General features: G+C 39.7%; 1 protein-coding gene and 1 long non-coding RNA gene across 2 annotated transcripts; one reads left to right on the top strand and one right to left on the bottom strand.

Annotated features, from left to right (window-relative positions):
* Positions 1-626: 626 nt before the first annotated feature.
* Positions 627-20,980, bottom strand: LOC101107188 (hyaluronidase PH-20). Its single transcript, XM_027968773.3, has 3 exons — positions 20,030-20,980; positions 19,473-19,562; positions 627-14,089 (listed from the first exon to the last, which is right to left on the bottom strand). The coding sequence occupies exons 1-3, from the start codon at positions 20,978-20,980 to the stop codon at positions 13,475-13,477; spliced, it is 1,656 nt and encodes a 551-aa protein (XP_027824574.1). The 3' UTR covers positions 627-13,474.
* On the top strand, positions 4,347-22,481 carry LOC132659757 (uncharacterized). The gene is made up of 2 exons (XR_009600522.1): positions 4,347-21,740; positions 21,842-22,481. It is a non-coding gene; the product is annotated as an uncharacterized LOC132659757 (long non-coding RNA).
* The last annotated feature ends 4,274 nt before the right edge of the window (positions 22,482-26,755 follow it).

Here is a 26,755-nt window from a genome sequence, read left to right as displayed (position 1 = left end):
AAGAAATAAAAGACAAGAGCTTCCAGACAAAAGTATGTTCATTTTTCCATGAGAAATTTACAAGTTTTCTGGTTAATATATACTTTGAATGGTAAATAATATGTTCAAAATGATCAGCTTCTGTCTTTAATGTTGCATTTTTGCAGTGGAAGTGTATTCTATTATATTATTATTGCATGCATTTCTATCACTCACTGTCATTGCCACCTTCAAAATAAACTTGTTTTATTGGCTTATGAAACTATTATGTATCAGGAGTGTCAAGAAAGGCAAGTAAGATGGGACAGGGAGCTGGTACCTGGCAAAAGCTTACCCAAAGAAAATGGGAAAATTTTGAAGGAACTAACCTGGCTGGTTTTTTTGTTTGTTTTGGGGGGTTTTTTGTTTCTTTTTTTCATTTTTCAGTCACTCAGTCGTGTCTCTTTGTGACCCCATGAATTGCAGCACCCCAGGCCTCCCTGTCCATCACCAACTCCCGGAGTTCACCCAAACTAAAGTCCATCAGGTCGATGATGCCATCCAGTCATCTCATCCTCTGTCGTTCCCTTCTCCTCCTGCCCCTAATCCCTCCCAGCATCAGAGTCTTTTCCAATGAGTCAACTCTTCGCATGAGGTGGCCAAAGTTATCAGCTTTAGCATCAGTCCTTCCAAAGAACACCCAGGACTGATCTCCTTTAGGATGGACTGGTTGGATCTCCTTGCAGTACAAGGGACTCTAGAGGGGAGCTTTACCATTGATATCTTGATGGATCAAAATAGAAGTCTCAGCCGGGATTTAAAAATTTTGCATTGGGAAAGCCAAGATTATTTAGAAGAAAAGGAGATAGATAACTACACAATATAAAGTAGTTTCTTAGAACTCTGAACAGTCTTATTTTAGATTTTCCCTCCCTTCCTTTCTCTCTTCTCTTCCTTTCTATGTTTTTTCCAAAATTTAGACAACAAATATGTATTGAGAATCTATGCTAGGCAATGGGGAATCATGTAACTGAAAAACTGAGATATATGGGATTGCATACACATTCAAATATCACTTACCCACATGTTCATGAGAGTAAGGAATTCTATTTGTAGTGTAATTTCCCACTTACATTTTCCATATTTTAAGAAAAAAGAGTTGGGAGAACCCTAGAGAAAAGCAAAAATAACAATGAAAGGGAATCAAATAAGAACTTAATTTGCAATATTGTGGACAAAACCATACTTACAATTTGGAGGAAAGGTTAAAGAAATATTTTGAGCTTGAGCCAAAACTTATGGTTATTATAATTTTTCACCTTCATTTATAGAGAAGAAAGAAGGCAAGTAGTCAACAGATTGCATTTAGAAATGTTAGGTCGGAAGTTAGGCATGAGTAACAAGGCCTAGCCAAAAAGGATGTAAACCGATGTCTAAACTCCATCCTAGACATGCCCATAAACCAAGTCAACAGATACAGACAAGATGTTGAAAATTTTCTGACAGAAAAAAATCAATTAAGACATATATTGTCAAGGCTAACAAGAGATTGTAAAAGGACTGGAACCCAGCAGTTCTCAGCATGGGATAGATTCTTCAACTCGTAGCTACTGTTCATTCATCTGTCCTCCTATATAGCTTCTTTTTATCACAATGCTTTTCCACATCTCTCTCTCCCATCTTCAAAACAGTTTGGTAGTCTACAAGTTTAAAAACTGGCATTCTAGCATAAAAATTACTATCTTTCATATTTTAATAATTAGAAACTAATACGATTCTTTCTCTAGACTTGTCATTTTAAAAAATTTTGGAATTTCTCCCAAAACATTTCTGGGATACATACAGCCTACATGGCATAACTTAATAACCTAATTAGAAATTCTGCTAACAAAGAAATTATGCCCCAAATCCACCACTATATATTTGAAGAATTACAATGCAGATTCTTTACCGACTGAGCTATGTAAGGGAAGTACTTGAAGAATTACACAGGATGCCAAAAATGAAGGACAGTTTCAAAGTAGCAGGCTTAGACGCAACAAGGTAAAAATAACACTTCAACTCAACAGCTTATTCCCTTAGCTAAGTGAAGGCAGAGCAGATCACAGGAAATGATGGTCAATGACAAAACAAATAGTATTTGAGTAACAACTCTGCACTGGTAATTTTCACATGCAACCTTGGTGAATTTTATAACTTTCAAGTAGGATTAATGATTTCTATTTCTTTATTAAATAAAAATTATTTTCATTTTATGGATAAGGAAGCAAACTTAGAAAAGCAACTTGGCCAAACCCATAAGGTTAAAGTGGAAGAACCAGAACTCCAATTTAGGACTATCTGAAATCTATGTTTTTGTCACTATCCTGGTTCACAGGTTTGAAACTATTAGGGCTCTAATCTCTGCTTCTCAGGAATTTATAATGCTTTCCACTCTCAATGTGGCTTTAATTCATAGGAACCTCACTTTTGATGCTAGAGGCAAACTGATTCAGCTTCTAAGTTTATCTTGTTAGTTCTGAGATTCAGGGTCAACTCCTGGTTTATATTTCTAATATTTCCCTTCTAAACCTGATTATTTTATAAAAAGTTTGCTTGCTTTTAAAAAATCACTTTTTAACCTAACATTATTAATGAAATTTAACCCAAATTCCATGTGAAAATTCCTAGGACTATATGATCTCATTTTCTTTTGTAGATTTATTACTACTTAGCTAATATCATTATGAGCAGCTTTAATTTTTTGTAATATTTCTTTTTGCCTGTGGCCAGACTTTCAGGCTGTGTGGGATCTCAGTTCCCCCACCAGAAACTGAACCCAGGCCTACATAGTGAAAGTCAGAATCCTAACCAGTAGGCCACCAGGGAACTCCAGATTTTTAACAATATTTTTAAAGAAAGTGAAAGTCCTCACTTGTGTCCCACTCTTTGAGACCGCATGGACTACACAGTCCATGTAATTCTCCAGGCCAGAATACTGGAGTGGGTAGCCTTTCCCTTCTCCAGGGGATCTTCCCAACCCATCCTCTCCCATATCGCCGGTGGATCTCTGACATCACAGGTGCATTCTTTACTAGCTGGGCCACAGGGGAAGCCCAAGAAAACTGGAGTTGGTAGCCTATCTCTTCTCCAGGGGATCTTCCGGACCCAGGAATCGAACCAGGGTCTCCTGCATTGCAGGCAGATTCTTTACCAACTGAGCTATGAAAGAAACCTCATATTTTTAGAGTGGTTTAGCAATCTCTTTGGTACATTCACAATTTATAGTGTAAGCTTTCAGAGATGTTAAAATCAAATCGTTCTACCAAATTTTATTTAGCATAGATGTCTTAAGCTTAATATAGGGAACTCTTTTCTTTATTGAAATGAAATAATCGTCAAGCATAATAAAGTTTATGCAACAAACGCTAACTTGTTTAAAGTGGAGATACTTACTCTATAATTCACAGCCGTGGTTATTATATATTATTTCCATACTCCAAAACTTCATTTTAAGGCAGTTGTCTAGTATTTAATTTACTGAACAGAGGCGGTTATCCTAGGCCGTTTTCAATATTCTGAGGCATACATACTTAAAAAAAAAAAAAAAAAAAACTCCTGAAATTTAGTCTAAGGATTAGATCGGATGATATATTTTTCCTGAGTGACATCCCTAAATGGGTACATTCATTTTCGATATAAAGGAAAACAAGTTCTTTGGGGTCTGAGAGAAAAAGGCGAGGGGAGGGGGATATTTTTCAATTCACAGAACTAGGGGGCGCGAGATGTGTGGAGGACTCTGAGAGACATAAGCCTGAAATGCAATGTTACATTTATCCTACGAGACACACCCACTGCCTTCTCCGACACCAGCAAGCAGTAGAAACCTTTCTATGTACGTTGCTTTTTTGAAACATCCATCAGCAAGAACTCTTTCACAATCCTTGGAGAGGCCTGTTCGTCCATTCTTAAAAGTTTGGACAAGGTTTGAGAAACCGCGGGGCAACTGCTAAGGAAATCGGCAAAGAGCACGGAGGAGCGCGTCCGTTCTCCCATCTTCGTCTCCAGCTTCCTTTCTGATAGGAGGTGCAAATATCCCGCTGTCACTCCTCAGAAAGAAGAGCTATTTCAGGAAGGGAGAACAGAGTCTTCACTGATGCACCGCAAAGGTGTGCGTCGCAGAAGAGAGGAGGGCAGTTTAGCCGCGGAGACCTCCTGTCTCCAGGGCTCTGCTAACCGAGAACACCGGAGGAAAGAGCCTAAGACCCCAGAGCCAACAACCAACAAGTAGCCCCGCCTTGGACAGCGCAGCCATCGTCTCGGCCGGAAGGGGCGTGGCTTCGGGCGCCGCCAGCCTCGACGTTGGTGGGGGCGTGTCCTCCCCACGTCTTGCGTCTTGTGGTTTTACCAGTCCCCGCCTGGTTGGATTGTACGGCGTACTCTCTGCGGGGTTGGATTGTGCTGCTGCCTGCGCAGCTGCTGTCAAAGGAGGGTTGGAGTTGGGAGTTTATCCCACTCACAGGAGACGACGCTGGCCTTCCTACTCCGCAGGCGAGACATGAGCTCCGGCCAGCAGCAGCCGCCGCCGCCACCGCGGAGGGTCACCAACGTGGGTTCTTGCTACTCACCCTGCAGGAAAACGAGTCCCTCTTCACCTTCCTCGGCAAGAAATGTGTGGTCAGTGGTAGAGACCCGCATCGCCGCCCCGACCTTAGCCTCCCGGGCCCGGGAGGGAGCGCCGGGAGTTGGGAGTCGGGAAGGAGGCGGGAGCGGCGCGGGGAGGGTCGGACTGCCGGCCAGGCCTCTCTCTGACCCGGCTCCCTGGGTACGAGCAGTGCGGGCCGGAGGCCGCCTCCCGGACCTGCCCGGGGAGCACGGAAGTGTCAGGTCCGCAGGCCTGTCCTGGAGCCCTGCTCGCTCGGACCCGGGTCCGTTCCTCTCCTGCAGGTTCAGACTTTACTCTCAGGCCTCACGGGGATCTTCTTGCAGGAGCTGCTTGATCGTAGTAACTGGGCTCCTGGATTGGCCCTTGCTTCTTCTATGACTCCGATGTAGGGGACACCTTCCTTCACCTGGGCTTCCCAGGAGGCGCCTTGGTAAAGAATCAGCCTGCCAATGCGGAAGACCCAGGAGGTAGGGAAGGGGTTGGATCCCTGGGTGGGAAAGAACCCACTCCAATCTTCTTACAGGAAAAGTCTCATGGGCAGAGGCGCCTGGCGGCCTGCAGTCCATGGATTGCTGGAATGGACTGAGCACGTGTAGTGTTGTGATCTTCACAATGCCAGAGGTTTCAGGAGTGGGTAGATCGGGTACTGAAACCCAAATATGAATGAATCGGACCATAAGGCGGTTTTTTAATCTCCCTTTAAGATCTCAGGAAAGAATGGAGTCCAGTGCCTCGGTTCAGAACGGGGGGCAGGAAATGCTATTGCTCCCCACTGCAGAGAAACGACGTTTATTTCTACAGTAGTCTTGCCCAGGCCTGGTTTCTCTCCTCTCCATTCTTTTTGTTGTTGTTTGTTTGTCTGCATTGGTGGGAGATGCTGCTCTCCCAGAACCAAGCTCAGGGGAACCGCGATCTCCAGCAGTTCTTGGCCTTTTGGGATCTGAGAATGGGTCTTAGGTCGGTGCTGTGTGGCCTGTTCCAACTCCAGATGGCTGGTTGGAGCCAGCAGCTCTTCTGTGGGAAGGAGAATGTGTTGTTGATGGAACTATTCATTACATTGGCTGCTGGCGCTTCTGGGGATGGGGAGGTTGTGCTCTGTGGGCACAACCAGTAAGATGTCAGCCTGCATCTACTGGGATGGCTGAGTTGAGCTGTGGTTGAGACTGTTGAAATGCTGTTCAGGTCCGTTTCTCCCCACTTTACTGGTTAACACCTGCAGAGCCTGTGCCACTGGCCCCAGGGAACCATCAAGGGAAATGTCAACAGTGGGTGAACATGCTAAGTTGCTTCAGTGGTGTGCGACCCTATGGACTGTAGCCTACCAGGCTCCTCTGTCCATGGGATTCTCTGGGCAAGAATACTGGAATGGGTTGCCATGCCCTCCTCCAGTGGATCTTCCTGAACCAGGGATCAAACCTGTGTCTCTTAAATCTCATGCATTAACAAGCAGGTTCTTTACCACTAGTGCAATGTAGGAAGCCCATGTGTTACATACCAGACACAATAAGTTAAGGCAGAAAGGATATTACATTTGTGCACAAGTATACTGTCTAATCCTTTGTGTTTACCTGTAATGTTTACTGGTTTAGAAAAAAATGACAAGTATAGAAGAATACAAGAGAGTTAGAGAATGAATTTTCATCATTTAAGTGCCTCAGTGTTGTGAAATCAAGACACCAAGGACAACTATTCACAAATAGCCCACTAGGTGTTAAACTGTTTGCAACCCCATGAATTTACCAGGCCAGAATTCTAGAGTGGATAACCATTTCCTTCTCCAGGGGATCTTCCCAACCCAGGAACTGAACCCAAGTGTCCCACATTACAGGCAGATTCTTTACCAGCTGAGCCACCATAATTCCCTTTCTTTGTTTCTGCACTTTCTCTGTATAAGTCTCGCCCCTGGCGCCTGACCTCAGAGTGCCCCTAACCACTTCTGGTTTGGTGCCACTGAATTCTCTTTGATTTTTGCTCAAATAAACTCTTAAAATTGTTCATTTGCCTCATTTTACCTTTTAGAAAGAAGCACACAAATTCACTTCCTTATTCCTAGGGAATTACATACAAGAAACTATAACCAGAAGTTATCACTGGTAGAGGGAAGAGGAAAGAGGACTTTTGATTTTCCACTGTGTAATGTTATATTATTCTACTGTGAGCAGTAATAACTTTAAAAGAATAAAAAAAGATTTTAAACCAAAACAATATAAAAGACTTATACATGTTGACACGTGTATAAAAAATTATTGGAGCTTAAAAATATACAGTAACACTGAATCATCTTAATTGCTCTTGCAACTCCATCAAAGTTTAGATATAAAGAGAAAAAGTCTGTAACAAGTAGAACATGTTCTTTTTTCCTCACAGGTAATAGAATGCCTCAGACAGTTTACTTTTAAGGTGTTAGTGACTTTGTATCACAACCTGCAAGTCTGTAGCCCCCTGTGGATTTGGCACATACCAAACAGTGCCACCGCTGTGTGCCTTCGTGTTTGCTTCTTAAAAGAAATCCAGGGCCCAAGTAGAAAGAGGTGGCAGTGACATTTGTGCAGATGAGCCCAGGTAGGGCATTCGAGTACAAGCACTCTTCAGTTTTACAGGGAATGAAGGCTAACTGTGGCTACATCTGAAGTTCTTTTCAGCGCTGTGCAAATTAAGTCCTCAGTGGAATCAGAAAGCGCTATTTCTTTTTCATTGTCTCTTCTCTCCTTTCCTTTTCTTTTCTCCCACGCCTCCTTTCTTCCTTTGCCATCTGACTGCAAGCAGAGGAGAAAAGAAAATACTGAATTTTATTAATGGGTTTTGTCGATAGGTTTTCAATTTCCGACGTTTAACCATTCCATATGAAATTTCAGTGTCATCAAGATGTCAGTATCTTGTGCAAGATGACTGTGTTGACACAATCCTGGCAGTTTTGCCTGTGAAACAGATCATGTGAGTCTCAGTCCTCTAAGCTGGGGCCACTGGTGGGCAAACTGCTGTGTGTCCTCTAAGCTGGGGCCACTGGTGGGCAAACTGCTGAGTCCTGAAATATCAGTCCTAGACCCAGGATTGGGATTGCACTGTTTGACGGGTTCAAAGGAAACTGCCATTCACCAGGTATAGTAATTCAAAAAGGTCTTTCCAAAATGAGTGCTCCATGAGAGATGCTCCTTTGGGACCCAATTAGTATACAAAGCACACCTTAAAATGGGCATATTGTTCATTTCAGCTACCAAATAGGCTTATGAACTTATTACAGAGGAACAAAATAGTAACAAAGGGAAAAGAATTTCTGCTTTCCCGTTTGTTCTGTGAGTCTTCATTTATAAAGGTGACTGAGTGGCTACACAGAGGACCACATGAGAAACATCAGACTTTGGACAAAACACAGAAGCAGGAGCAGGGGAGAACTTACACCAGGGTGAACAGTTTCATACAGGCTCATTTGAATAACAACAGCTGGCTTTGGGCTGCAGGGAGGAAAACATTCTATTTGACCCTCTTACGGTCCTTGGTTAGGCCTGAAAATTAAACTGAAGAGGGCAGATTACCAGAAGAAAAGCATACAGATTTATTTAATGTAAGTTTTATAGGACATCAGAGCCTTCAATAAAAATACGAAGGCCCCAAGAAAGTTAAATCTGTGTGGTTTTATTCTAGGCTGCATTAAGAAGAGCAGTGGGAGAGAAATATAGGTTAAGGAGTATAAGGTAATTGTAGCAAACCAGGGGAAACAGCAAGGGCTGTTGGTTAGGTTCTTCTTGGCATCCCTTTGTCTTCAATGAAAAAGCTGCTGCTTTCCTCCAGGTCCACAGGGGACACCTTTCACATAAGGATTCTAGTGTCTGTTTTGGGGAAGAAGGGTGAGATAGGGAGGTTCTTAACGTGATCTCCCTGCTTCTGCTGTTTTCTCAAAACTTCAGCTTAAAATTTTCAGTATGCAAAAGTAACGTATTTAGGGAAGTATGTTCTGAACCACATCAGGGCTATTGAGGTGCTCTCTCGTTGCCTGGTACCTGGCCCTGAGATAAGGAAGGCAGAGGAGTATTGCCTCCTGGGGCTTCCCTGATAGCTCAGTTGGTAAAGAATCTGCCTGCATTGCAGGAGACCCTGGTTTAATTCCTGGGTCAGGAAGATCCCCTGGAGAAGGGAAAGGCTACTCACCTGATTACTCTTGGGCTTCCCTTTTGGCTCAGCTGGTAAAGAATCTGCCTGCAATGAGGGAGACCTGGGTTTGATCCCTGGGTTGGGAAAGATCCCCTGGATAAGGGAAAGGCTTCCCATTCCAGTAGTCTGGCCTGGAGAATTCCATGGACTGTATAGTGCATGGGGTCACGAAGAGTTGGACAGGACTGAGTGACTTTCACTTTCACTTTTCTGTGCAGGCTGCAGAGAGGAAGTAGGACTCTGGATTGGTTAGTTTTTCATATCAAATAGCGTGTTTGTTGCTACCTCTCAAGACTGACTAGTTTTGGAAGAGGCAGTCCCTTCCCTGCAAGAAAGGTGTTTTAAGATGTCAGAACATCCAAGTATGCAGAAAATGAAAAATTAATCTGTTTTTATTAAACAGGAATTCAGGAGGGAGATTATTTTCAGCATGTGCCCAAAGAAAGAGGAGAGTGGTGAGGAGCATTTCCAAAGTCGAAAAACTATTTTTAAATGAAATGTTTCAAAATAAATACCTTTCTAGCAAAGAAAAAAATGCATGCATCACATGGTAGCTAAACAACTAAATTAGAAACGTATCAAATTGGCTCTCAATCCATAGGAATTATGTTCAGTAATCATTGCAACAGTTTTTCAACTTTTTACTGAGCACCTATTCTGTGCCAGGAACTGTGCTGTGTCATAGAATCTCAGCACTTGGTTGTACCTTCACTAAGCTTATCTGGGAGTGGGGTGGAGAGAATACAGGTCAGAAATCCCTAGAGCAGTGCAGTGCGAAGATACATGGCAAGAAAATGCCCTCACCATCCTCAAACATCTAGTCACACAACAATAATATGTGCCTAACTGTCCTCCTCCTCAGTGGCCGGTTATGCACCTTCTAATGTGAAAAGTGAAAGTGAAAGTCACTCAGTCATGTCAGACTCTTTGCGAGCTCATGGAATTCTCCAGGCTAAGGATACTGGAGTGGGTAGCCTTTCTCTTTAAAGATCAATAAATTTGCCAGCAGCCAATTTATTTTTAAAAATTGAAAAATTTCTTTTATTGCCTCTACGTTACCAAATAAAGCTCAGAATTTTGAAAATACTTCTTGTTTCGTGGCCTTCTACTCTTCCTTTTATCATATCTACTCCTGTGGCCTATCATTTTCCTGTTAGTCATTTTTGTGTTAGTATAATCCAACAACTAATTTTCCTAAATGAGTATATTTATCCAAAGTTCACTCTTAGAGGTTTTTAACACTATATCTCATTACTACTTAATTAGTGAATGTCTGTTTACTTCCCACAATATTGAATTATATCTGTGCAGTAAATCCAGAGATCTACTATATATTATTCTCCTTTCAAATTCACTTGCAGAAATAAAAGCATATATTCTCTGTACTAACTTTGGGACCGAGCCCTCTGCTGGAAAGGAGATAGGTTTTGTATGATAGTTGAAAGTTCAGAGATGCCGTCTACACCTAACAAATTAATTCCCTATCTTTTGAAATGAAATTACACAATTCCTTTGTACTCTGTTAATTAGATGGATCTGTGTTCTCATAGCACATCTTTTATACTTCACAATTATGCCGCATTCTATGGACAAGTTCTGTTTATACACCTAGCATCTCTATCATTGCGCAAGTTCATGAAGAGCAGGGGTACTCTTCTACTATTCTCTCTGTATCTCAGATACAAGGATGATTCCTGCAAAAATCCTGGATCTAAATGGAAATGCAACTTTGCCTCTATGAACCTAACTATATACAACATTATATATTATATAGAATATTCCTGCCAAGTCTCTCTCTCTGTTTAATGGCCTCTTTTCTCATGGGGTTCATGGCTAAGTCTGCCATGATGGAAGTTTACTGTTTTGACGTTCCCCCAACAATAGTAATATAAGCATCTTCCATACTCATTGAGAATATTCATCCCTCCCACAGACATTTACTGTGTTAATTCTAAGGCCAAATGCTTTTCATGTGCTATTCAGTAATCTCAAGAAACCCTAAAAGGTATAATTATTGCTGTTAAAACCTAGAGAGCATATTTAAAAGCAGAGACATCACTTTGCCAACAAAGGTCTGTGTAGTTAAAACTATGGTTTTTCCAGTAGTAGTGTACAGATGTGAGAGTTGGGACCATAAAGAAGGCTAAGCACCGAAGAATTGATGCTTTCGAACTGTGTTATTGGAGAAGACTCTTGAGAATCTCTTGGACAGCAAAGAGATCAAACCAGTCAATCCTAAAGGAAATCGATCCTGAATATTCATTGGAAGGACTGATGATGAAGCTGAAGCTTCACTATTTCAGCCACTTGATGCGAAGGACCAACTCATTGGAAAAGACCCTGATGCTTGCAAAAATTAAAGACAGGAGGAGAAGGGGACAACAGAGGATGAGATGGTTGGATGGCATCACTGACTCAATGAACATGAGTTTGAGCAAACTTAGGAGTGAGTGAAGGACAGAGAAGCCTGACATGCTGCAGTCCATGGGGTCTCAAAGAGCTGGACATGACTGAGCAACTGAACAACAACAAAATATAGTAGGAACTGATCCAAGTTAACATCAGGTTCATATAGCTAATCAGTGTTGAAAGTTTTTTGCCCCTGTAACTGTCCATCTCCAAAATTCATACCTTTTTCAACTCATCTTGCTATCTCCATTCTATTACCTGACAACCATTTATGTATTCTAAGGAACCTAGTCCATATATAGCATTCTTTCCAGAGCATTATCAAATTGTCTCTTTTTGTGGCTTACTTGTGAAAACATGGCTTTCACAATAGAATCGTAATTGGAGCAAAAACTGAAGGACAGAACTAAGGAAAAGGGCAGCATCAGTTCAAGAGGATTCAAGTGACCATGGCAACTCCCACACTTAAAATTCTTTAGTGGGTCCCCATTGGCTTTGGTATGTTCAACAAATATTCAGTGGGCATCTGCTAAGCCCTGGAGAAGGAAATGGCAACCCACTCCAATATTCTTGCCTGGGAAATCCCACAGACAGAGGAGCCTGGTGGGCTACAGTCAGTGAGGTCACAAAAAAGAGTCCAACATGACTTAGCGATGAAACAATGATGACTAAGTTTCAGATGCTATTCATTACACTGTGGATTAGAGCAGCAAGATATTTCCCTTATAGGAAGGTGATGGGAAGTAAAAATGGAGGAATATGTCGTGCTGTGATATATGTGCATGGAGAAAAAATGAGGTAGGTCAGGAAGTTTGGGAGCATCTTCCTTATAAAGTCTGTACATCTTAGTATATTTACAGCAGCCCTCACCAGGTGGCTACCATCTACCTCTACTGAATACCACTGTAATCACCATATTCAGTATTCTGTTCTACTGAAATTCCATTTTTCTCATGTCTTCACATGAGCTAACTGCCATTCAACCTACGCGAAGGACACATCATCTCTTTCGTGATGTCTCTGAAATCCTTCTCTGACACCCTCAGATTCTTGTTTGTATGCCAGAGCATACTGAACTATATCATAGTACTTCCCACACATTGTGTTATAATTTTCCACTTTCAATGTCTATCTTCAAATATACGGCAAGAAGCATACTATTTCACCTTAAATCTGGGACTCTTAATATTATGCCTGGCAGAGAATAAATACTCAATAAATGCTCTATGAAAGATGCAGGTGCTTAAATTAAATAAGACATTTTAATAAGATATACAAGATTGTCAAATTTGACAATCAAAGATAAAAAATTAGAATAATTTATATAAGATTCTAAAGACATATTAAACCATGTACAAAAGTTGACAGGGTAATCACTTTTTAAAGATTATCTTTTTATAAAGCAGAACTTGAACACATTATCAAGGTAAAATAAAAAACATTCCATGTTTCAGACAGACTAGTACATTTAGGATATTACATTTTAAAAGATAAGATATTGGAATGAATATTTTCTTGACACTTTTATTACATATTACAAACTACTTGTAAAGACATTTATTTGCAGTAAATTGGTATTATTCACATCTTTACTTTTCTCAGAAGAAAATTAGGCCTCTAAGTATTCTAGGCCTTATAATCAGTCTTTGGTAGAATCAAGAATATAACAGGTACCTCTTAGTATATATACATTCACACTATGTGAAATATTTGCAATACACTCATTGCAATTGGGCTTCCCAGGTGGCTCAGCTGGTAAAGAATCCACCTGCAGAGCAGGAGACCTGGGTTCAATCCCTGGATTGGGAAGATCCCCTGGAGAAGGGAAGGGCTACCCACTCCAGTATTCTGGCCTGGAGAATTCCAGGGACTGTATAGTTATGTAGGGTCGCAGAATCAGACACAACTGAGCAACTTTCACATGGCAATTAGAAAATACAAAATTGGATATCTTACAAAGCATATTCTATCTTTATCAAGTGTCTGCTTTGAGTTTCAAAAGTGAAATGTGCTATCAGTGGATTTATTAACACTGCCCCAACTATGAGTTTGAAACTTAAAGGCACTGGTCACAGTTCTTTATCAATTAATAATTAACTTCAAGTTCAATTTGATCATGAAAAACAATCTTTGCTCAAAACATTAAAATACTCTCTTGGCCATGAGTTTTGATTCACATTTCAAATGTAGAAGTTTCTATAGGTATCATTACTTGCCTAAAATCATCTGGCTAAATATTAAATATAAAAATGTACAAAATATAAAAGCACAAAGCATGTAGACAGGAAACTTAATAAGCACTGAATTTATATTTTAATAGGTTGTTTGATTTTTAATATTTTGAATACTTGACTGACTGGAAGTGTTCTTCCATTTAACACCTTGACACCCCGTTTGGGTGACGTTGGCGATGGCTTCCAAACACCTGACTTTGAGGCACTCAGGGGACTGTTTCTCAGGAGTACATGGAGATACTGTGGCGGCTGTAGTAGAGGGTGAGATACTGCTGACGGTGGTAGTAGATGCCTCATTCTGGCTAGAGGAATGATCACTGGGTTGTAACTTCACAGGGCCCTCTATACAAATGTCTTCTGCCATACATACATTAACACTATGAACATTTTTTATATCAACTCTCTTCTTACAGTTGATGTTGGCATAACAACTGCAATAAAATTTATCAGAAAACGTTTGCAGGTCTTCAAGTGTGACTTTCCCAGGTACTGTGTATTTTCCACCTTTCCCAGTTTGAATAGCAAAATTCATTGGGTTCAGGTGAAGATAGTCGCTTGAATTCCATTGTTTCCTTGTACACACTCCTTCATCGTGGCAAAGCACTTGGCTGCACATTTTGGCTGCTAGGGTGACGTTGATTATGTAAGGATTCAGTGTAGTGTTCAAGTAATTGCCTAGGTTCATGCAAGATTGCTGTAAAATTATAAGATCAGATTATTAAGATCTAAGTAAGTTAGTTCATATATGAATTAATTCACCACATAAGGCAATTTTAAAGGAAGTACCAAAAAACCAGTAAGAGGTAGGAGATATTTCATCTTTTTTGCTTTATCAAGACCATTCCAGCTATTTTTTTGTGTGACATTTCTAAGTTTCACATGCCATTTCATGTCACTAAATCATTGACCAATAGAGGTTTAATATACCCTGGCCACAGTCTCCTCAATAATTCCTACACTAACGGATGGCAGGGGTGGAACGGTACAATGGAGTGGGGGTGGAGGGATTAGAGCATGGAGTCTGGAGTCCGTCTGCCCAGATTGGAGTTACAGTTCCATCACTGGCTATGTGACCTTGGGAATCCCTTAAGCTTTCTAAGTCTTGGTTTCCTTTCTGGGTGACCTTGGGAAAATTAATTAATTAACCTGACCATGCTTCAGCTTCATCACCTAAAGATAATTATAGAACCTACCTCATAGGGTAGTTGTGAAGATAAAAAGATACAGTGTACATAAAAGGGCTAAGCACAGGGTCCAGCATATCATTTTTTACCTCAATGTATAGATAATATGAAGTGCAAATAAAGATAAGAAGTATCACATTTCTCAGATACTTTTAAGCCCTGGAAAGAGTGGTTTCTGAATTGCTAGCTCACCAGCTATCCCATCTTAGCACCTGATAGTGTATGTATGCTGGTGCTGCCTTCTCCCTTCATCCCACTCTCTCCCTCCCCCACTGCGTGCACAAGTCCGTTCTCTACATCTGCATCTCCATTCCCTCCCTGCAGATAGGTTCATCAATACCATTTTAGATTCCATACATATGTGTTAATACACTATATTTCTTTTTTCTTTTTGCCTTTCTTCAGTCTGTATAACAGGCTCCACGTTCATCCACCTCACTAGAAGTGGTAAGAAGTTGCTGTGTAGGTCAAGGAGCCCGATCTGGCGCTCTGTGATACCTGGAGGGATGGGATGTGGGGAGGGGAAGAAAGCTGAGAGAAGTGATCTATATATAATTATGGCTGATTTGCACTGTCATATGACAGAAACCAACACAACCTTGTAAAATAAAAATTTAAATATTTAAGTTAAAAAAAGGAAGAAAATCGCTAGTTCAAAACACCTAAACAGATTCAACCGACTGTATATTAAATGTTATTATAATTCAAGTATGGTTGAACTATGACAGCTGTTTTGCAGATATACTTATTTGGCAGAGTATGAGTGATGAGTCACTAAAATGATTCATCTTGAAATGAATAGAAAATGGATACTTCTTAAAAATAGGAATCCATCATTTTCAAAATACAGAAGGTAGTTGCTTTCTTTCATGATCAACAGTTCTATTGAGTGAGTTGGCTGTGCTCATCTTTCATTAAGATCAAAGGAAGTGTTTATGGCAGGTTGGCAGGCGAGTTGAGGAACCTTGGCAGCTTCTACTTGAATCTATTTCTTGTTACCTTCTTGAGATGATGCCATCAATGGTAGGCAGAATAAGATCCTTCCAAGGATGTTCATACTCCAGTCCCTGGGAACCTGTGACTGTGTTACTTTACATGGTAAAAGGGACCCTCTAGATACGATTAAGGCTGTGGATCTTGAGATCGGGAAAGTCTAAGACCAAACCACCCTGAATGTACCCGATCTCATGTGATCTTGGAAGCTAAGGAGGGTCGGGCCTGGTTAGTACTTGGATGGGAGGAGATGGGGAGAATATCCTGAACCATCTGATGGACTCAATCTAACCACGAGTCCTTAAAAATGTAGAAACTTTTTCTATTTGGATTTTAAAAATGAGCTGGAAGAAAGAGACAACTACAAAGGTGAGGGAGACTAAACCAGCATTGCTGGCTTTGAATGTAGAGGAAAAGGCCAAAAGCTAAAGAATATGGTGACCTCATGAGAAACGAAATCACCCTAACCATAGCCAGACAGGAAATAGAGATCTTGATGCTACAAACACAAGAAAGTGAATTCTGCCAACAACCCAAATGAGCAAATGAGGCTCTTTCCATAGAAAGGAATGCAGTCCTGCTGACATCTTGATTTTAGTGCATTAAGGTCCATGTTGGACTTATGAACTACTGAATTGTAAGATAATTTTCTGCTGTTTAAACCACTGTTTGTTGCAGTTTTTATGGCAGCAATAGAAAACCTCTTCTTAAACCTCTAATAGCTTTACATGGCGTTTAGAATACAATTCAACTTGTATACAGCCTGCTGAGGTGTAACCTCTCCCATCTCTTGTACCCTCACCCACTTGGCCTTAGACATACTAGTTGTTTCACAAGCATGGCAGGTTCATTTCAAGCTGCACTTACTGTTTCCTCTGCCCAGAGTGCTCTTCCGTCTCACTTTTAACATTACTTGTCCATCTTGTCATTCAGATTGCAGGTTTCATTAGACCAGACCCTTCTTAGACACCTTTCCTGTTCACTTTCTTAAATCTTTCTATTTAAATTTTCTGCATAGAACTTACCACATAAAATAATTTTATTGTTTTGTGTTGCCTTTATTGGGCTTACCTGGTAGCACAGTGGTAAAGAATCTGCCTGCCAGTGCAGGAGACGTGGGTTCAATCCCTGGGTAGAGAAGATCCCCTGGAGTAGAATATGGCAGCCCACTCCAGTATTCTTGCCTGGGAAATCCCATGGACAGAGGATCCTGTGGCCTACAGTCCATGGGGTTTCAAAAGAGTCAGACACAACTTAGCAACTAAACAAGAACAATTGTTTTTATCCCTCCAACTGTATGAGCTTCATGAAGGCAGGGACTTTGTCAGTATTCTTCAACACAGTATCACCAGTGCCAAGGGTATATGAGAATTTATACCAAGATCAAAAGACATTGATCTGGGCTGCCCAGGTGGCACTAGTGGTAAAGAACCTATGTGCAAATGCAAGGGACATAAGAGACAAGGGTTCAGCCCCTGGATCGGAAAGATCCCCTGGAGAAGGAGATGGCAACCCACTCCAGTATTCTTGCCTAGAAAATCGCATGGACAGTGGAGCCTGATGGACTACAGTCCATAGGGTCGCAAAGAGTTGAACACCACTGAAGCGACTTAGCACAGATGACATTAGAGTTGTCTGCAGAGACAAGAACTAGGCAGGAAGAGGAGTGAAAGGATGAGAATGTTTGAGAGTCAGTAGCCTACAAAAGATGCAGTCTTTGTAGGCTTAAAGTCTTTCTCTAAGACATAAAGTCTAGTTTATAGCATTTGTCAAAATCCATGCTGTAAATCCTCCTACCATGGCCAATTTTAAGCTACCAACATGACATCATCATTACATAGGACAGTATCATGGTAGGACGAAACACACCATTGCATAATACCATTTCCACTTATACAGATATGATAGATATAAATAAGAAGTATGGATAATAGGAAAATGAAGTAAATAACTGATACATTTTTAGTATTTATTACTTTTGTTTTTAGCATACTTAACATAGTTTTGTTTTTGCATACTTATTGTAAGTTTTTATAATTTAATTTTTAGCAAACAGTTCACAAAATTTCTGAATATTTAACAATGAGGTCTCAGGAACTAAAGCCAGTAGAAGCTGACTCTGCCTCACAGTTGGGTCTAGTAAGATGAAATGGAAGGAATGGTTTGCCCACATTCGATAACCATTGTTCTAAGTCAATTCCAGCCATTGCAAGTAAACTTGCAATTACCAGTTTTTTAAGTTGTCAGTGGATCAGAGAAAACACAAGCAATCCATGACGGTATTGATGACATAGGAAAAAGGCAAAGTAATGATAGAATTAGCATTCAGAATGATTGTAAATTGGGAAAGGTCTACAGAGAACAAGTTCAAATCAGTGTCATTAACTAGGAAGTCTTCATATTAAAGTTGAAGGACTGTCTCTATGTGAATAATACTGAAGGTGATTTGAGAGTCATGGTGGAAGAATGCGAATCTAAGATTGAAGTGCAATTTAAAAAAAAAAGTGTGGCAGTTAAATTCTATGCCATGTCATACTGCTAATGTCATCTTACTAATTGGAGAATGCCTGATTCATTCCTCCCCAGAGTAAGTGTGAAGTTCTCAATTTAAAAAAAAATTATAAATGGTTTCATCAAAGAATTAATGGGATCCTTGAGGAAAGAGTTTATACATTTGAGAAAACAACTGATAAAAATTAGGAATATTCTTAGGAGAATTATAATTCTTAAATAATTTTCTGACATATAAAAGATTTTACAAAAGGGACATATCCCATTCTCTGAACTTATAGTCTATATTATTTCTCTTTACTGGTGATCAAACAAACCAGAGATAATAGAATCTACCAAATAGGTAGGAGGGCTCAGATAATCTTAAAAAGAATTTCAAAAAGCTAAATACCTTTATAAATGAAGAAGAAATATGGCTAGTGTATCTGATGGACAAGATAGAAAAGATCTCTTTTGGTCTTAGAGTGTAAATTCTGTTCTTTCTAAGTCCTAGGATGAAACCTCTGGACCAAGAGCTTCATTAGACGCACTCCATGGCACCTAGGTTACTAGTATTTCCACATCGATCGAAGAAGGAAAGTTCAGGTCCAACTCAGCAGTGTCCATGTGACAGCTCTATTCATGCTTTGAGTCAAGAATACTGAACAGGTGAAGGATAAAGACCTGATACAGAGAAGGAAAGAAAGAAAAGAGAAGGAGAGAAAAGGAGGAGGTCATGATAGAATGGTTTAAGGCTTTTTGAAGTAAAGAAAATGCATTAGGAAAAAAGGAATACAGTTCATAGTATGTAGAGCTAAATAAACCTTCCTTCCTAATAAAACAAATTTTGCTTAAAATAGACACTATTAAATACAACCTGTGGAAAATAAAGTGTTCCTTTTCCTCTCCCTTAGGGAAGCTTTGAACAATCTAAAACATTTTCAAAAACTAACTGCCAACTGCCCACATCTCTCCATCCCAGTTGCTGACCCCCCACAGTAAACTGTCATTAACTTAGTAAATAAATGAGTGCTTAATAAAACAGTAATCGGGTGAATGAAAGAATGAGTGAATGAATATTGACTAGTTGAGCTCTTCTTTTGAGAAGCAACATGGCAGAATAGAGTAAAAAAAAAAAACAACACCAAGACTATAGTCCTGTTTTTGCTACTTCTCAGCATAGCACAGAGAATTTCAATTAATCGCAACAAATTTCTGTTTCCTCACTGGAAAACTGCCTTATAACACAACCATACAATTGATAGTTTGATTTAACCACTATTAATTGAGCACCAACTACTTTGTGCCAAAGATCATGTTTATTACTCAATCCCACAACAATTCTCATGAACATTCAAAGTAGAAATATTTTCATCTGTTTCCACATCTATTTTCATCATTTCAACTTACCATAGTTAGGCTTAGATTGAGACTGCCCCACATTATAATCCCAGAGGCACCTAGAGCAACGATCTCACCAACCGAATTCACAAGGTCACCCTGGCAAAGGTGATAGGGAGAGTTAACAGGGAGGAATACAATGAAGTGTTATACATAGGACAGTAACACCAAAGCCAAGAATGCAGACCCAAGAATAATTATGTAAGTATTTCTCCACTATTCATTTCTATCTTTTATGCCACCACTGTCCTACTATAACAAAAACATGAATTTTCTGCTACTATTTTAATTACTTTTATTGACAAGAGAGTAGGCCCATAAAAGGAGCTGAATTAATAGTCTATACTACCCAATTGTCTATGGTTGCTAAGATATTGTATGATTACATTAAAAATGAAATATATTCTTATTTTACGTTCATATAAGGATGAAGAACTACCTGAGTGCATATTCCTAAAGATTATTAAAAGCTAAGTTTTACTCCTTTCAAAAATGATGTTCCATTCCACTAAACACCATTTGTGGACAATATTCCATAGCCTTCTTACCTTGCTTTATTTACTTACCTGAGAAAGGTATGTTGAAGACCCATCAGTAAAAACTGGACGGTGATATACAAAAACCGGAAGTGGACTTTCAACACTCGCTATTTTAGACAACCGAATGGCTTCCTGGACACGATTACGAACATAGAAGGCAGCTTTTGGAGTAGATTTTAACTTGATATTCAAATAAACAGAAGGGAAAAGGGCAGTGCTTTCCTTCCACAACCAGTCGAGATCATCATTTCTCCTTTTTTCTAAATCAGAGCAATTTCCATTGTAAGTAGGCTGGTTATAATTATGATTGTAACAATCAGGAAAAAGATAATAACCCCATAAGTGATTTGGCCGAAGTAATTTTCCCAGTTTTAAAGTCTCTTGCATGAAACTCTTTCCTGCTGTCTCAAAATCCACTTTTGCAATCTTGGAAGCCTCTGGGAAACTGAGTTGTGGATTTTTTTGCAGAACCAACTCAACAGACTCATCCCTGTAAACATCTTTAGGTTTCCAGTTTCTTGCCCAGGTAGGCCTCCAGTTTTCCCAGTCAATGACCGCCAAGCCCACGCTGTCATTTGGTATGTAATAGGCAATGTCTTTTTTGGCTTTTTCCAAATGATTTTTTAAGTTTCCCAACTGGGGAATTCCTCCATATACAGTGTTGCCTGTTTTTTCATCTATATGAGGATAGTAGCCAAGTCTATCAGCATAAAATAATGTAATAAATTGTCCCGTAGCACTTTTTTGGGGGCTTCCTTTTACAGAGAAGAGTCTCAGATCTGGAGGTAGTTTAAAGATTTTAATACAACGTTCAGCTGGGGCATTCCAGGCCCAGAGGAAAGAAGTGTTTGAAATAAGAGGGGGTGCTCTGAAGTCCAGAGCCAACCAACATGGAAGCAGAAGGAAGGCGAGCGCCGCCTGGGGTGTTCCACTGGCCCCAACAAAGCTCCTAAAAGAGATATGGCGGCGCCTTAGCATTCTCTTCACAAAGAGCGATGACTATGAAAAGCACTTTTTTCTCCTACACACTTTGGTTTACCTAATATTTGATGCAAGCTAGGAACACAAAATGAAGCTACTTTGATGGATAAAAATGAATAATGATGATTTACGTTTAAATACTCTTCTTCCTTCGTATTTAGGAATGTTTTGCAAGTTGCTTCATCTGTAACTGGGAAAAAAAAAAAAAAGTGTAGAATGCGTCATTACATTACATTTCCATGTCAGAGATTGTAAGCTTCACAGTCAAGTTATTGACTTTAAGTGAGTTTAATTCAGGGAGTTTAATTCAGTGTTTGAAGATGAAGGACTCCTGTGCTTGAATTAATAAAATTATTTTCTCTTTATGTGTGATACAGATTGTATAGTGACTAATACTTGTCTCATGTTTCCAAATCACTGTTGAACCTACAAAGAAGTGAAGGTGGCTATTCTACCTTGTGCCTTCCTAGCTGTGCAGAATGCTGTACCAAACAATGCCTTAGCAACAAACTGTTAAATAAAAATAAATTCCAAGTTGAACCTCTCATTTTTTTATTTCTTGAAAGAACATTTTTTAGTGTTCTACCAAAAAGTGGGAAAAAACCTCTCATGGAGTGGTGAGATTTTACCATTATTTTTTTTTTTCCATTTCTTAAGGAGGGCAGGTAGAGGAGGAGGTAAAAGTCACTTCTGCCAGAGGAAATAAGTCAAAAGTTTGCTCGAAACTATTGAATCAAATAAAATCACCTTTTGAGGGGTACGTTGAAGTGCTATTTTACCAGTGCTCCATACTATATCAAAGTAATGTACATTTGTGTTTAAAGTTAATAAAATATTTTATGACTTTATATCTTCCAGTAAAAGGATTGGTTCTGGCCTACCTCATGAAAAGGAATATATGAACTTTGGCCTCATGTGAAGAGTTGACTCATTGCAAAAGACTCTGATGCTGGGAGGGATTGGGGGCAGGAGGAGAAGGAGACGACAGAGGAGGAGATGGCTGGATGGCATCACCGACTCGATGGACGTGAGTTTGAGTGAACTCTGGGGTTGGTGATGGACAGGGAGGCCTGGCGTGCTGCAGTTCATGGGGTCGCAAAGAGTCGGACACGTCTGAGCAACTGAACTGAACTGAACTGATAGTTGAGATTGTATTATATCATTTTGATTGTCACAGTGTGACGTGTTAGGGCACATTTTGTGGTACAATAAAACAGTCTGAGTCAAGGATAAGAAATTAAGCTATGTATTATTTGACATTTGGTATTTGTAAAAATCACCTGCAAGAAGACATATTTAAATGTTCTGTGATTCTAGGAGGAAACTAGAATGTTGAGTTGGATTACTAGCATATTGCTATGTAACTGTATAAAGAGAATTTAACATTTTTCCCGTGAACATGTGGTCTTACAATAGATATCCAATTATTCCCATTGCTGAAAAGCAATTACTCTAAAGAGACCACCGCAGACAGAATAAAATAAAATCTTCAGAATCATTACAGTCTCATGCTTTGAAGAAAATGGATTTTCCCTGCTAATGTTTAAAACATGTAAAAGAACTAAAAATTTTCACAGTTTAAGCCCTTATAAACTTTCTTACTTAGGACCTAGAAAATGTTCACCTAAAGTAGCATTGGAGGAAACACTTACTCCTTTAAACTACCAATACAAACGCCTGAATGGCAGCTAGTGAGACAACTACATGGAATAAAGAAAGGATTAGGTTAAACTTGTTGAAATAATGTTCATACCTAGTTTCCACATGGTCATTTTATATAAGAAAAGCTTGGGGAAGAATGAACGTAATGGGAAGATCTCTACTCATAGAAATTGTCAAAAAAGAATGGACACTTCCATCCTTAATTGTGAATTTAAATTTTAAAAAGTAACAAAGCTGTGACATTTAAAGGATAGTTACTCTAATGGTTTGAACAGTGTGCCCCCCCGCAATTGCATTTCTACCTCAAACCTCATAAGAATATGACCTTATTTGGAAATAGTCTTTGCAAATATAAATAGTTAAAGATAAAAGATGATATCATCTTGGAATTAGGGGAGGCCCTACATTCAGTGACTGGTACCCCTATAAGAAGAGTAAAGGACATGTGACTATGAAGACAGAGGCTGAAGTAACACAGCTACAAGCCAAGGAACGCCAAGGATGCCCTGAGCCAACAGAAGCTAGGTAAAGACAAGGAAAGACTCTTTTCCGGCGTCTTGAAAGGGAACACAACCCTGCTGACACCCTGATTTAGAACTTCTGGCCTTCAGAACTAACTCATAAATTTCTGTAGTTTTAACCCACTAAGTTAATTGCAGTTTGTTTCAGCAACCCTAGAAAACTCATTCTAATCACTAGAGGTAAAAAGGATTGTAGTTTCTACAAGTTTCTTTTCTCAAACCAGTTTCATCTTCAAGATTAAAGATTAGCATGTTTATATGCATCATGATGTAACTCTTTTACTCAAACTGACCTAATTTTAACAAACCAGTGACAGAGCCAGAACCAGAAACTGCATTTCTGTGGAATAAAACCTTCTTGAAGTCTTCAGAGTTTTTAAGTAAAACTCCATCCTTTGGGCCACCAGATGATTGTCAACCTAACCTCAAATGTCACTGTTTCATACACAGCAAGATGTTTGGTGTCTGTGTGAGCCAAGGCAATGACCAGAGGCAAAAGCCCGTGAGGCCAGGAAGACTCACTTGAGCTTAAAACTGATTGCAGGTTTGAGTTTCAGTGAGAATAGCTCTGTGTGTGTGTGTGTGTGTGTGTGTGTGTGTGTGTGTGCAAGCGCGCGCTCACGCACGCGCGTGCGTGCATGCGTGCATGTGTGTGTGTGTGTCTGCTCAGTTACGTCAGACTCTGTAGCCCACCAGACTCCTCCATCCATGGAATTCTCCAGGCGAGAATACTGGAGTGGGTAGCCATTCCCTTCTCCGGGCAATCTTCCCAACCCAGGGATTGGACGCACGTCCCCTGAATTGCAGGTAGATTCTTTACTGTTGACCCACCAGGAAAGCCTGAGGAAGAGATCTACAGGAATTTAATTTTTCCAAGCAAATAGACAGATAGTTGGGAGACTACTGTGTTAATACATAGGTGAGAGAAAATAATGGAAACAGGAACATTTTTAGGTCTAAAATACAAAGGCAAGATTGAGAAATCGTAGATCAGAGGTTTCTGACTATAGTCGGAGAATTAAATGGATTACTTTTAGAGCAGAAACTTCGAGGTTCTCAAAATTCACTTCTGAGACCCAGTTAAAGGAACTAGCCTAAGTCCTTCCCTCGTGGCTCAGACGGCAAAGTGTCTGTTTACAATGCAGGAGACCTGGGTTCGATCCCTGGGTTGGGAAGATCCCCTGGAGAAGGAAATGGCAATCCACTCCAGTACTATTGCCTGGAAAATCCCATGGACAGAGGAGCCTGGTAGGCTACAGTCCATGGGGTCGCAAAGAGTCGGACACGACTGAGCTACTTCACTTCACTTCACTTCAGCCTAAGTCCAGAGCTTTATAAGTAGCAAAGAGCATATTTGGACTGGCTGGTATCTTCATTGTCATAAGCAATTCTTGTTAATAAGAATAATTTATGATGTTTTATAAGTAATGTGGCCAGAAATAGATAATAGACTTGATTCAATAAGAGAAGGTAATGACGTTTGTGTCTGCGTTCCATTGACTCCTTTCCCTTTTCCGTTTATCATTATCATCACCGGTATTCTTTATTATTCGTTCCTTCTCCTACTTTGTCTCAGGTTTGTCAGTATCTCCCACAGATTAAATTTGCACAGACTGGAGACCCTCAAGGCTAAAGAAATTGCTAATTCTTAATCTGTGTATCCCGTGTAAGACAAGTTGCTTCAGTCATGTCCAGTTCTTTGTAATACTATGGACTGTAGCCCACCGGGCTCCTCTGTCCACAGGATTCTCCAGACAAGAATACTGGAGTGGGTTACCATTTTGTTCTCCAGGGGATCTTCCCAGCCCAGGGAATCAAACATCTCTTATGTCTCCTGCATTGGCAGGCAGATTCTTCACCTCTAGCACCACCTGTGAAGCCCCTAGCAAGCACAATTAAATGCCAAACAACCTCCAAACCCAGAGTGTTAGTCTTAAAAACAGCACATTACGGAACTTTTCATTTTTTTTCACCAAAAGCCATACCTCATTTTCCCTATAAACTTATACAATTTAAAAAGACAACTTATTTTTGAAGCACCTATAAAAGTTTTCCTCTAAGAAGTCAGTAGGTTAGAAACTGTTTCAATCTATTATCTCTGCAGTGTTTAACCTACTGGGTGAGAAAAGTCAGATCTTTGCCCAGTCAGTTAAAGACTTAAATCTTTTGAGATGTTATTGTTTGATAGGGGGAAAGGGGCCTTTTTGTGTGTGCCTGTACATGTGTATATATGTTTGAATATGTGTGTTTGAATCCTGGAAACTCAAGTGCCTTCTAAGAGGGTTAGCAATGATGGTAAATTAACATAAGAATGCTATGAATTTTTCTATTAGCATTTGAAATGAGTTTAAGAATGCAATGATAGAACAAATTCTCATTTGCAGTAATTTTGATGTGTTTTGTTAAATAGTGACTAATTTCTGTAGTGTAATATAGATGAAGAATGGACTCAAGGCACCCATTTCAAGGAAGTACAGCATTCACTGCAAAGGTAATCTCTCCTTACAAAATTAGTAAAAAGAATTAGATTTCACATTTTCAAAATGTAAAGCTATACTTGATATTTGTTAGCTAAAGGAAAATATTAATTTTCTGAATTCTGCTCCTTAAAATGGGAAGGGAGAGGAGAAAAAGAAGAGCCAAGTAAATAACAAAGTTCCTCAAGAGGAGTTCTGAAACTCTTAACTTTATTTAATGGCTGTAGTGGAACACAGAGATGTGATCTATACATGCTCACTTTATGCAAAAAAAAGGTTTGTCCTATTGTGCCATGATAAAATCAGGGAGCAATATAGCTAAGAAGCTAGAAAACCACTGTATTGTTAAACATGAAAATTCTAAATATTGAAACTGCAAGCAAAGTTATATTGTTACTTTGTAAAAGATATAAATATTTCAGCTTTGGAAAATGCTTGGTAGGTCAATACCTACGACAATGTTTAATTGAAAATAAGAAAGCAATTTCATCTTATTCTTAGACAAAAATCCATTTGGAAAGAATATGAATGTGCTTATAAGGACTTTCTGTGTCCAGAATACCTTTGCAAAATCCAGAGGCCTTGTAAAAGAAGTACATAATATACCTTTAACTGTAGGATTAGGTTATTGTCAACTTTCTAAGCCACTAGTTGATACACAGTAGATACACACAGGAATTAGTTATTAAAGGAGTGAATGACATACTTTGAATTTCAATAAGCTCAAAATCATGGCTTATGGTAACACTTTAAAATGAAGATGTTTAAACAAGAACCAAAATATATCATCCAGAAGCCACAGAACTATTAAATAAAAACCAGAACAAAACAGTAATTAAAGCAGTAAAAACAAATTTTGTGAAGACAAACTACTGCAATAGGGGAAAAGAGACCTCAGCATACAACTGTGCTCCATTTTTGAATACAGCAAGGACTCTGAGAATCTGTAACTGGGAAACAGGGGGCTGAGGGTGGTCAGTGGGTACAAAATTACTAAAGGAAACATCAGGGGTGAGGGGAGAGTCTGGCTAAAGTCACCTGACAGGATTCTTGCTGAATGCAGGCCAGGCGGTCAGAGGTCATGTGGAGAATGGTGGCAGATGAGGAAGCTG

The sequence above is a fragment of the Ovis aries genome, chromosome 4, assembly GCF_016772045.2.
Source record: "Ovis aries strain OAR_USU_Benz2616 breed Rambouillet chromosome 4, ARS-UI_Ramb_v3.0, whole genome shotgun sequence".
Classification (NCBI taxonomy): domain Eukaryota; kingdom Metazoa; phylum Chordata; class Mammalia; order Artiodactyla; family Bovidae; genus Ovis; species Ovis aries.
This window is presented reverse-complemented; position numbering and strand designations above follow the sequence as displayed.

Bases quoted from the DNA above. Each gene is read 5' to 3' on its own strand.
- LOC101107188 (XM_027968773.3), bottom strand. From the start codon at position 20,980: ATGCTAAGGCGCCGCCATATCTCTTTTAGGAGCTTTGTTGGGGCCAGT. The intron at 19,563-20,029 runs GTAAGTAAATAA...CACCTTTGCCAG, and splicing joins CTTCAACATACCTTTCTCAG to GGTGACCTTGTGAATTCGGT. The intron at 14,090-19,472 runs GTAAGTTGAAAT...ATAATTTTACAG, and splicing joins TCAATCTAAGCCTAACTATG to CAATCTTGCATGAACCTAGG.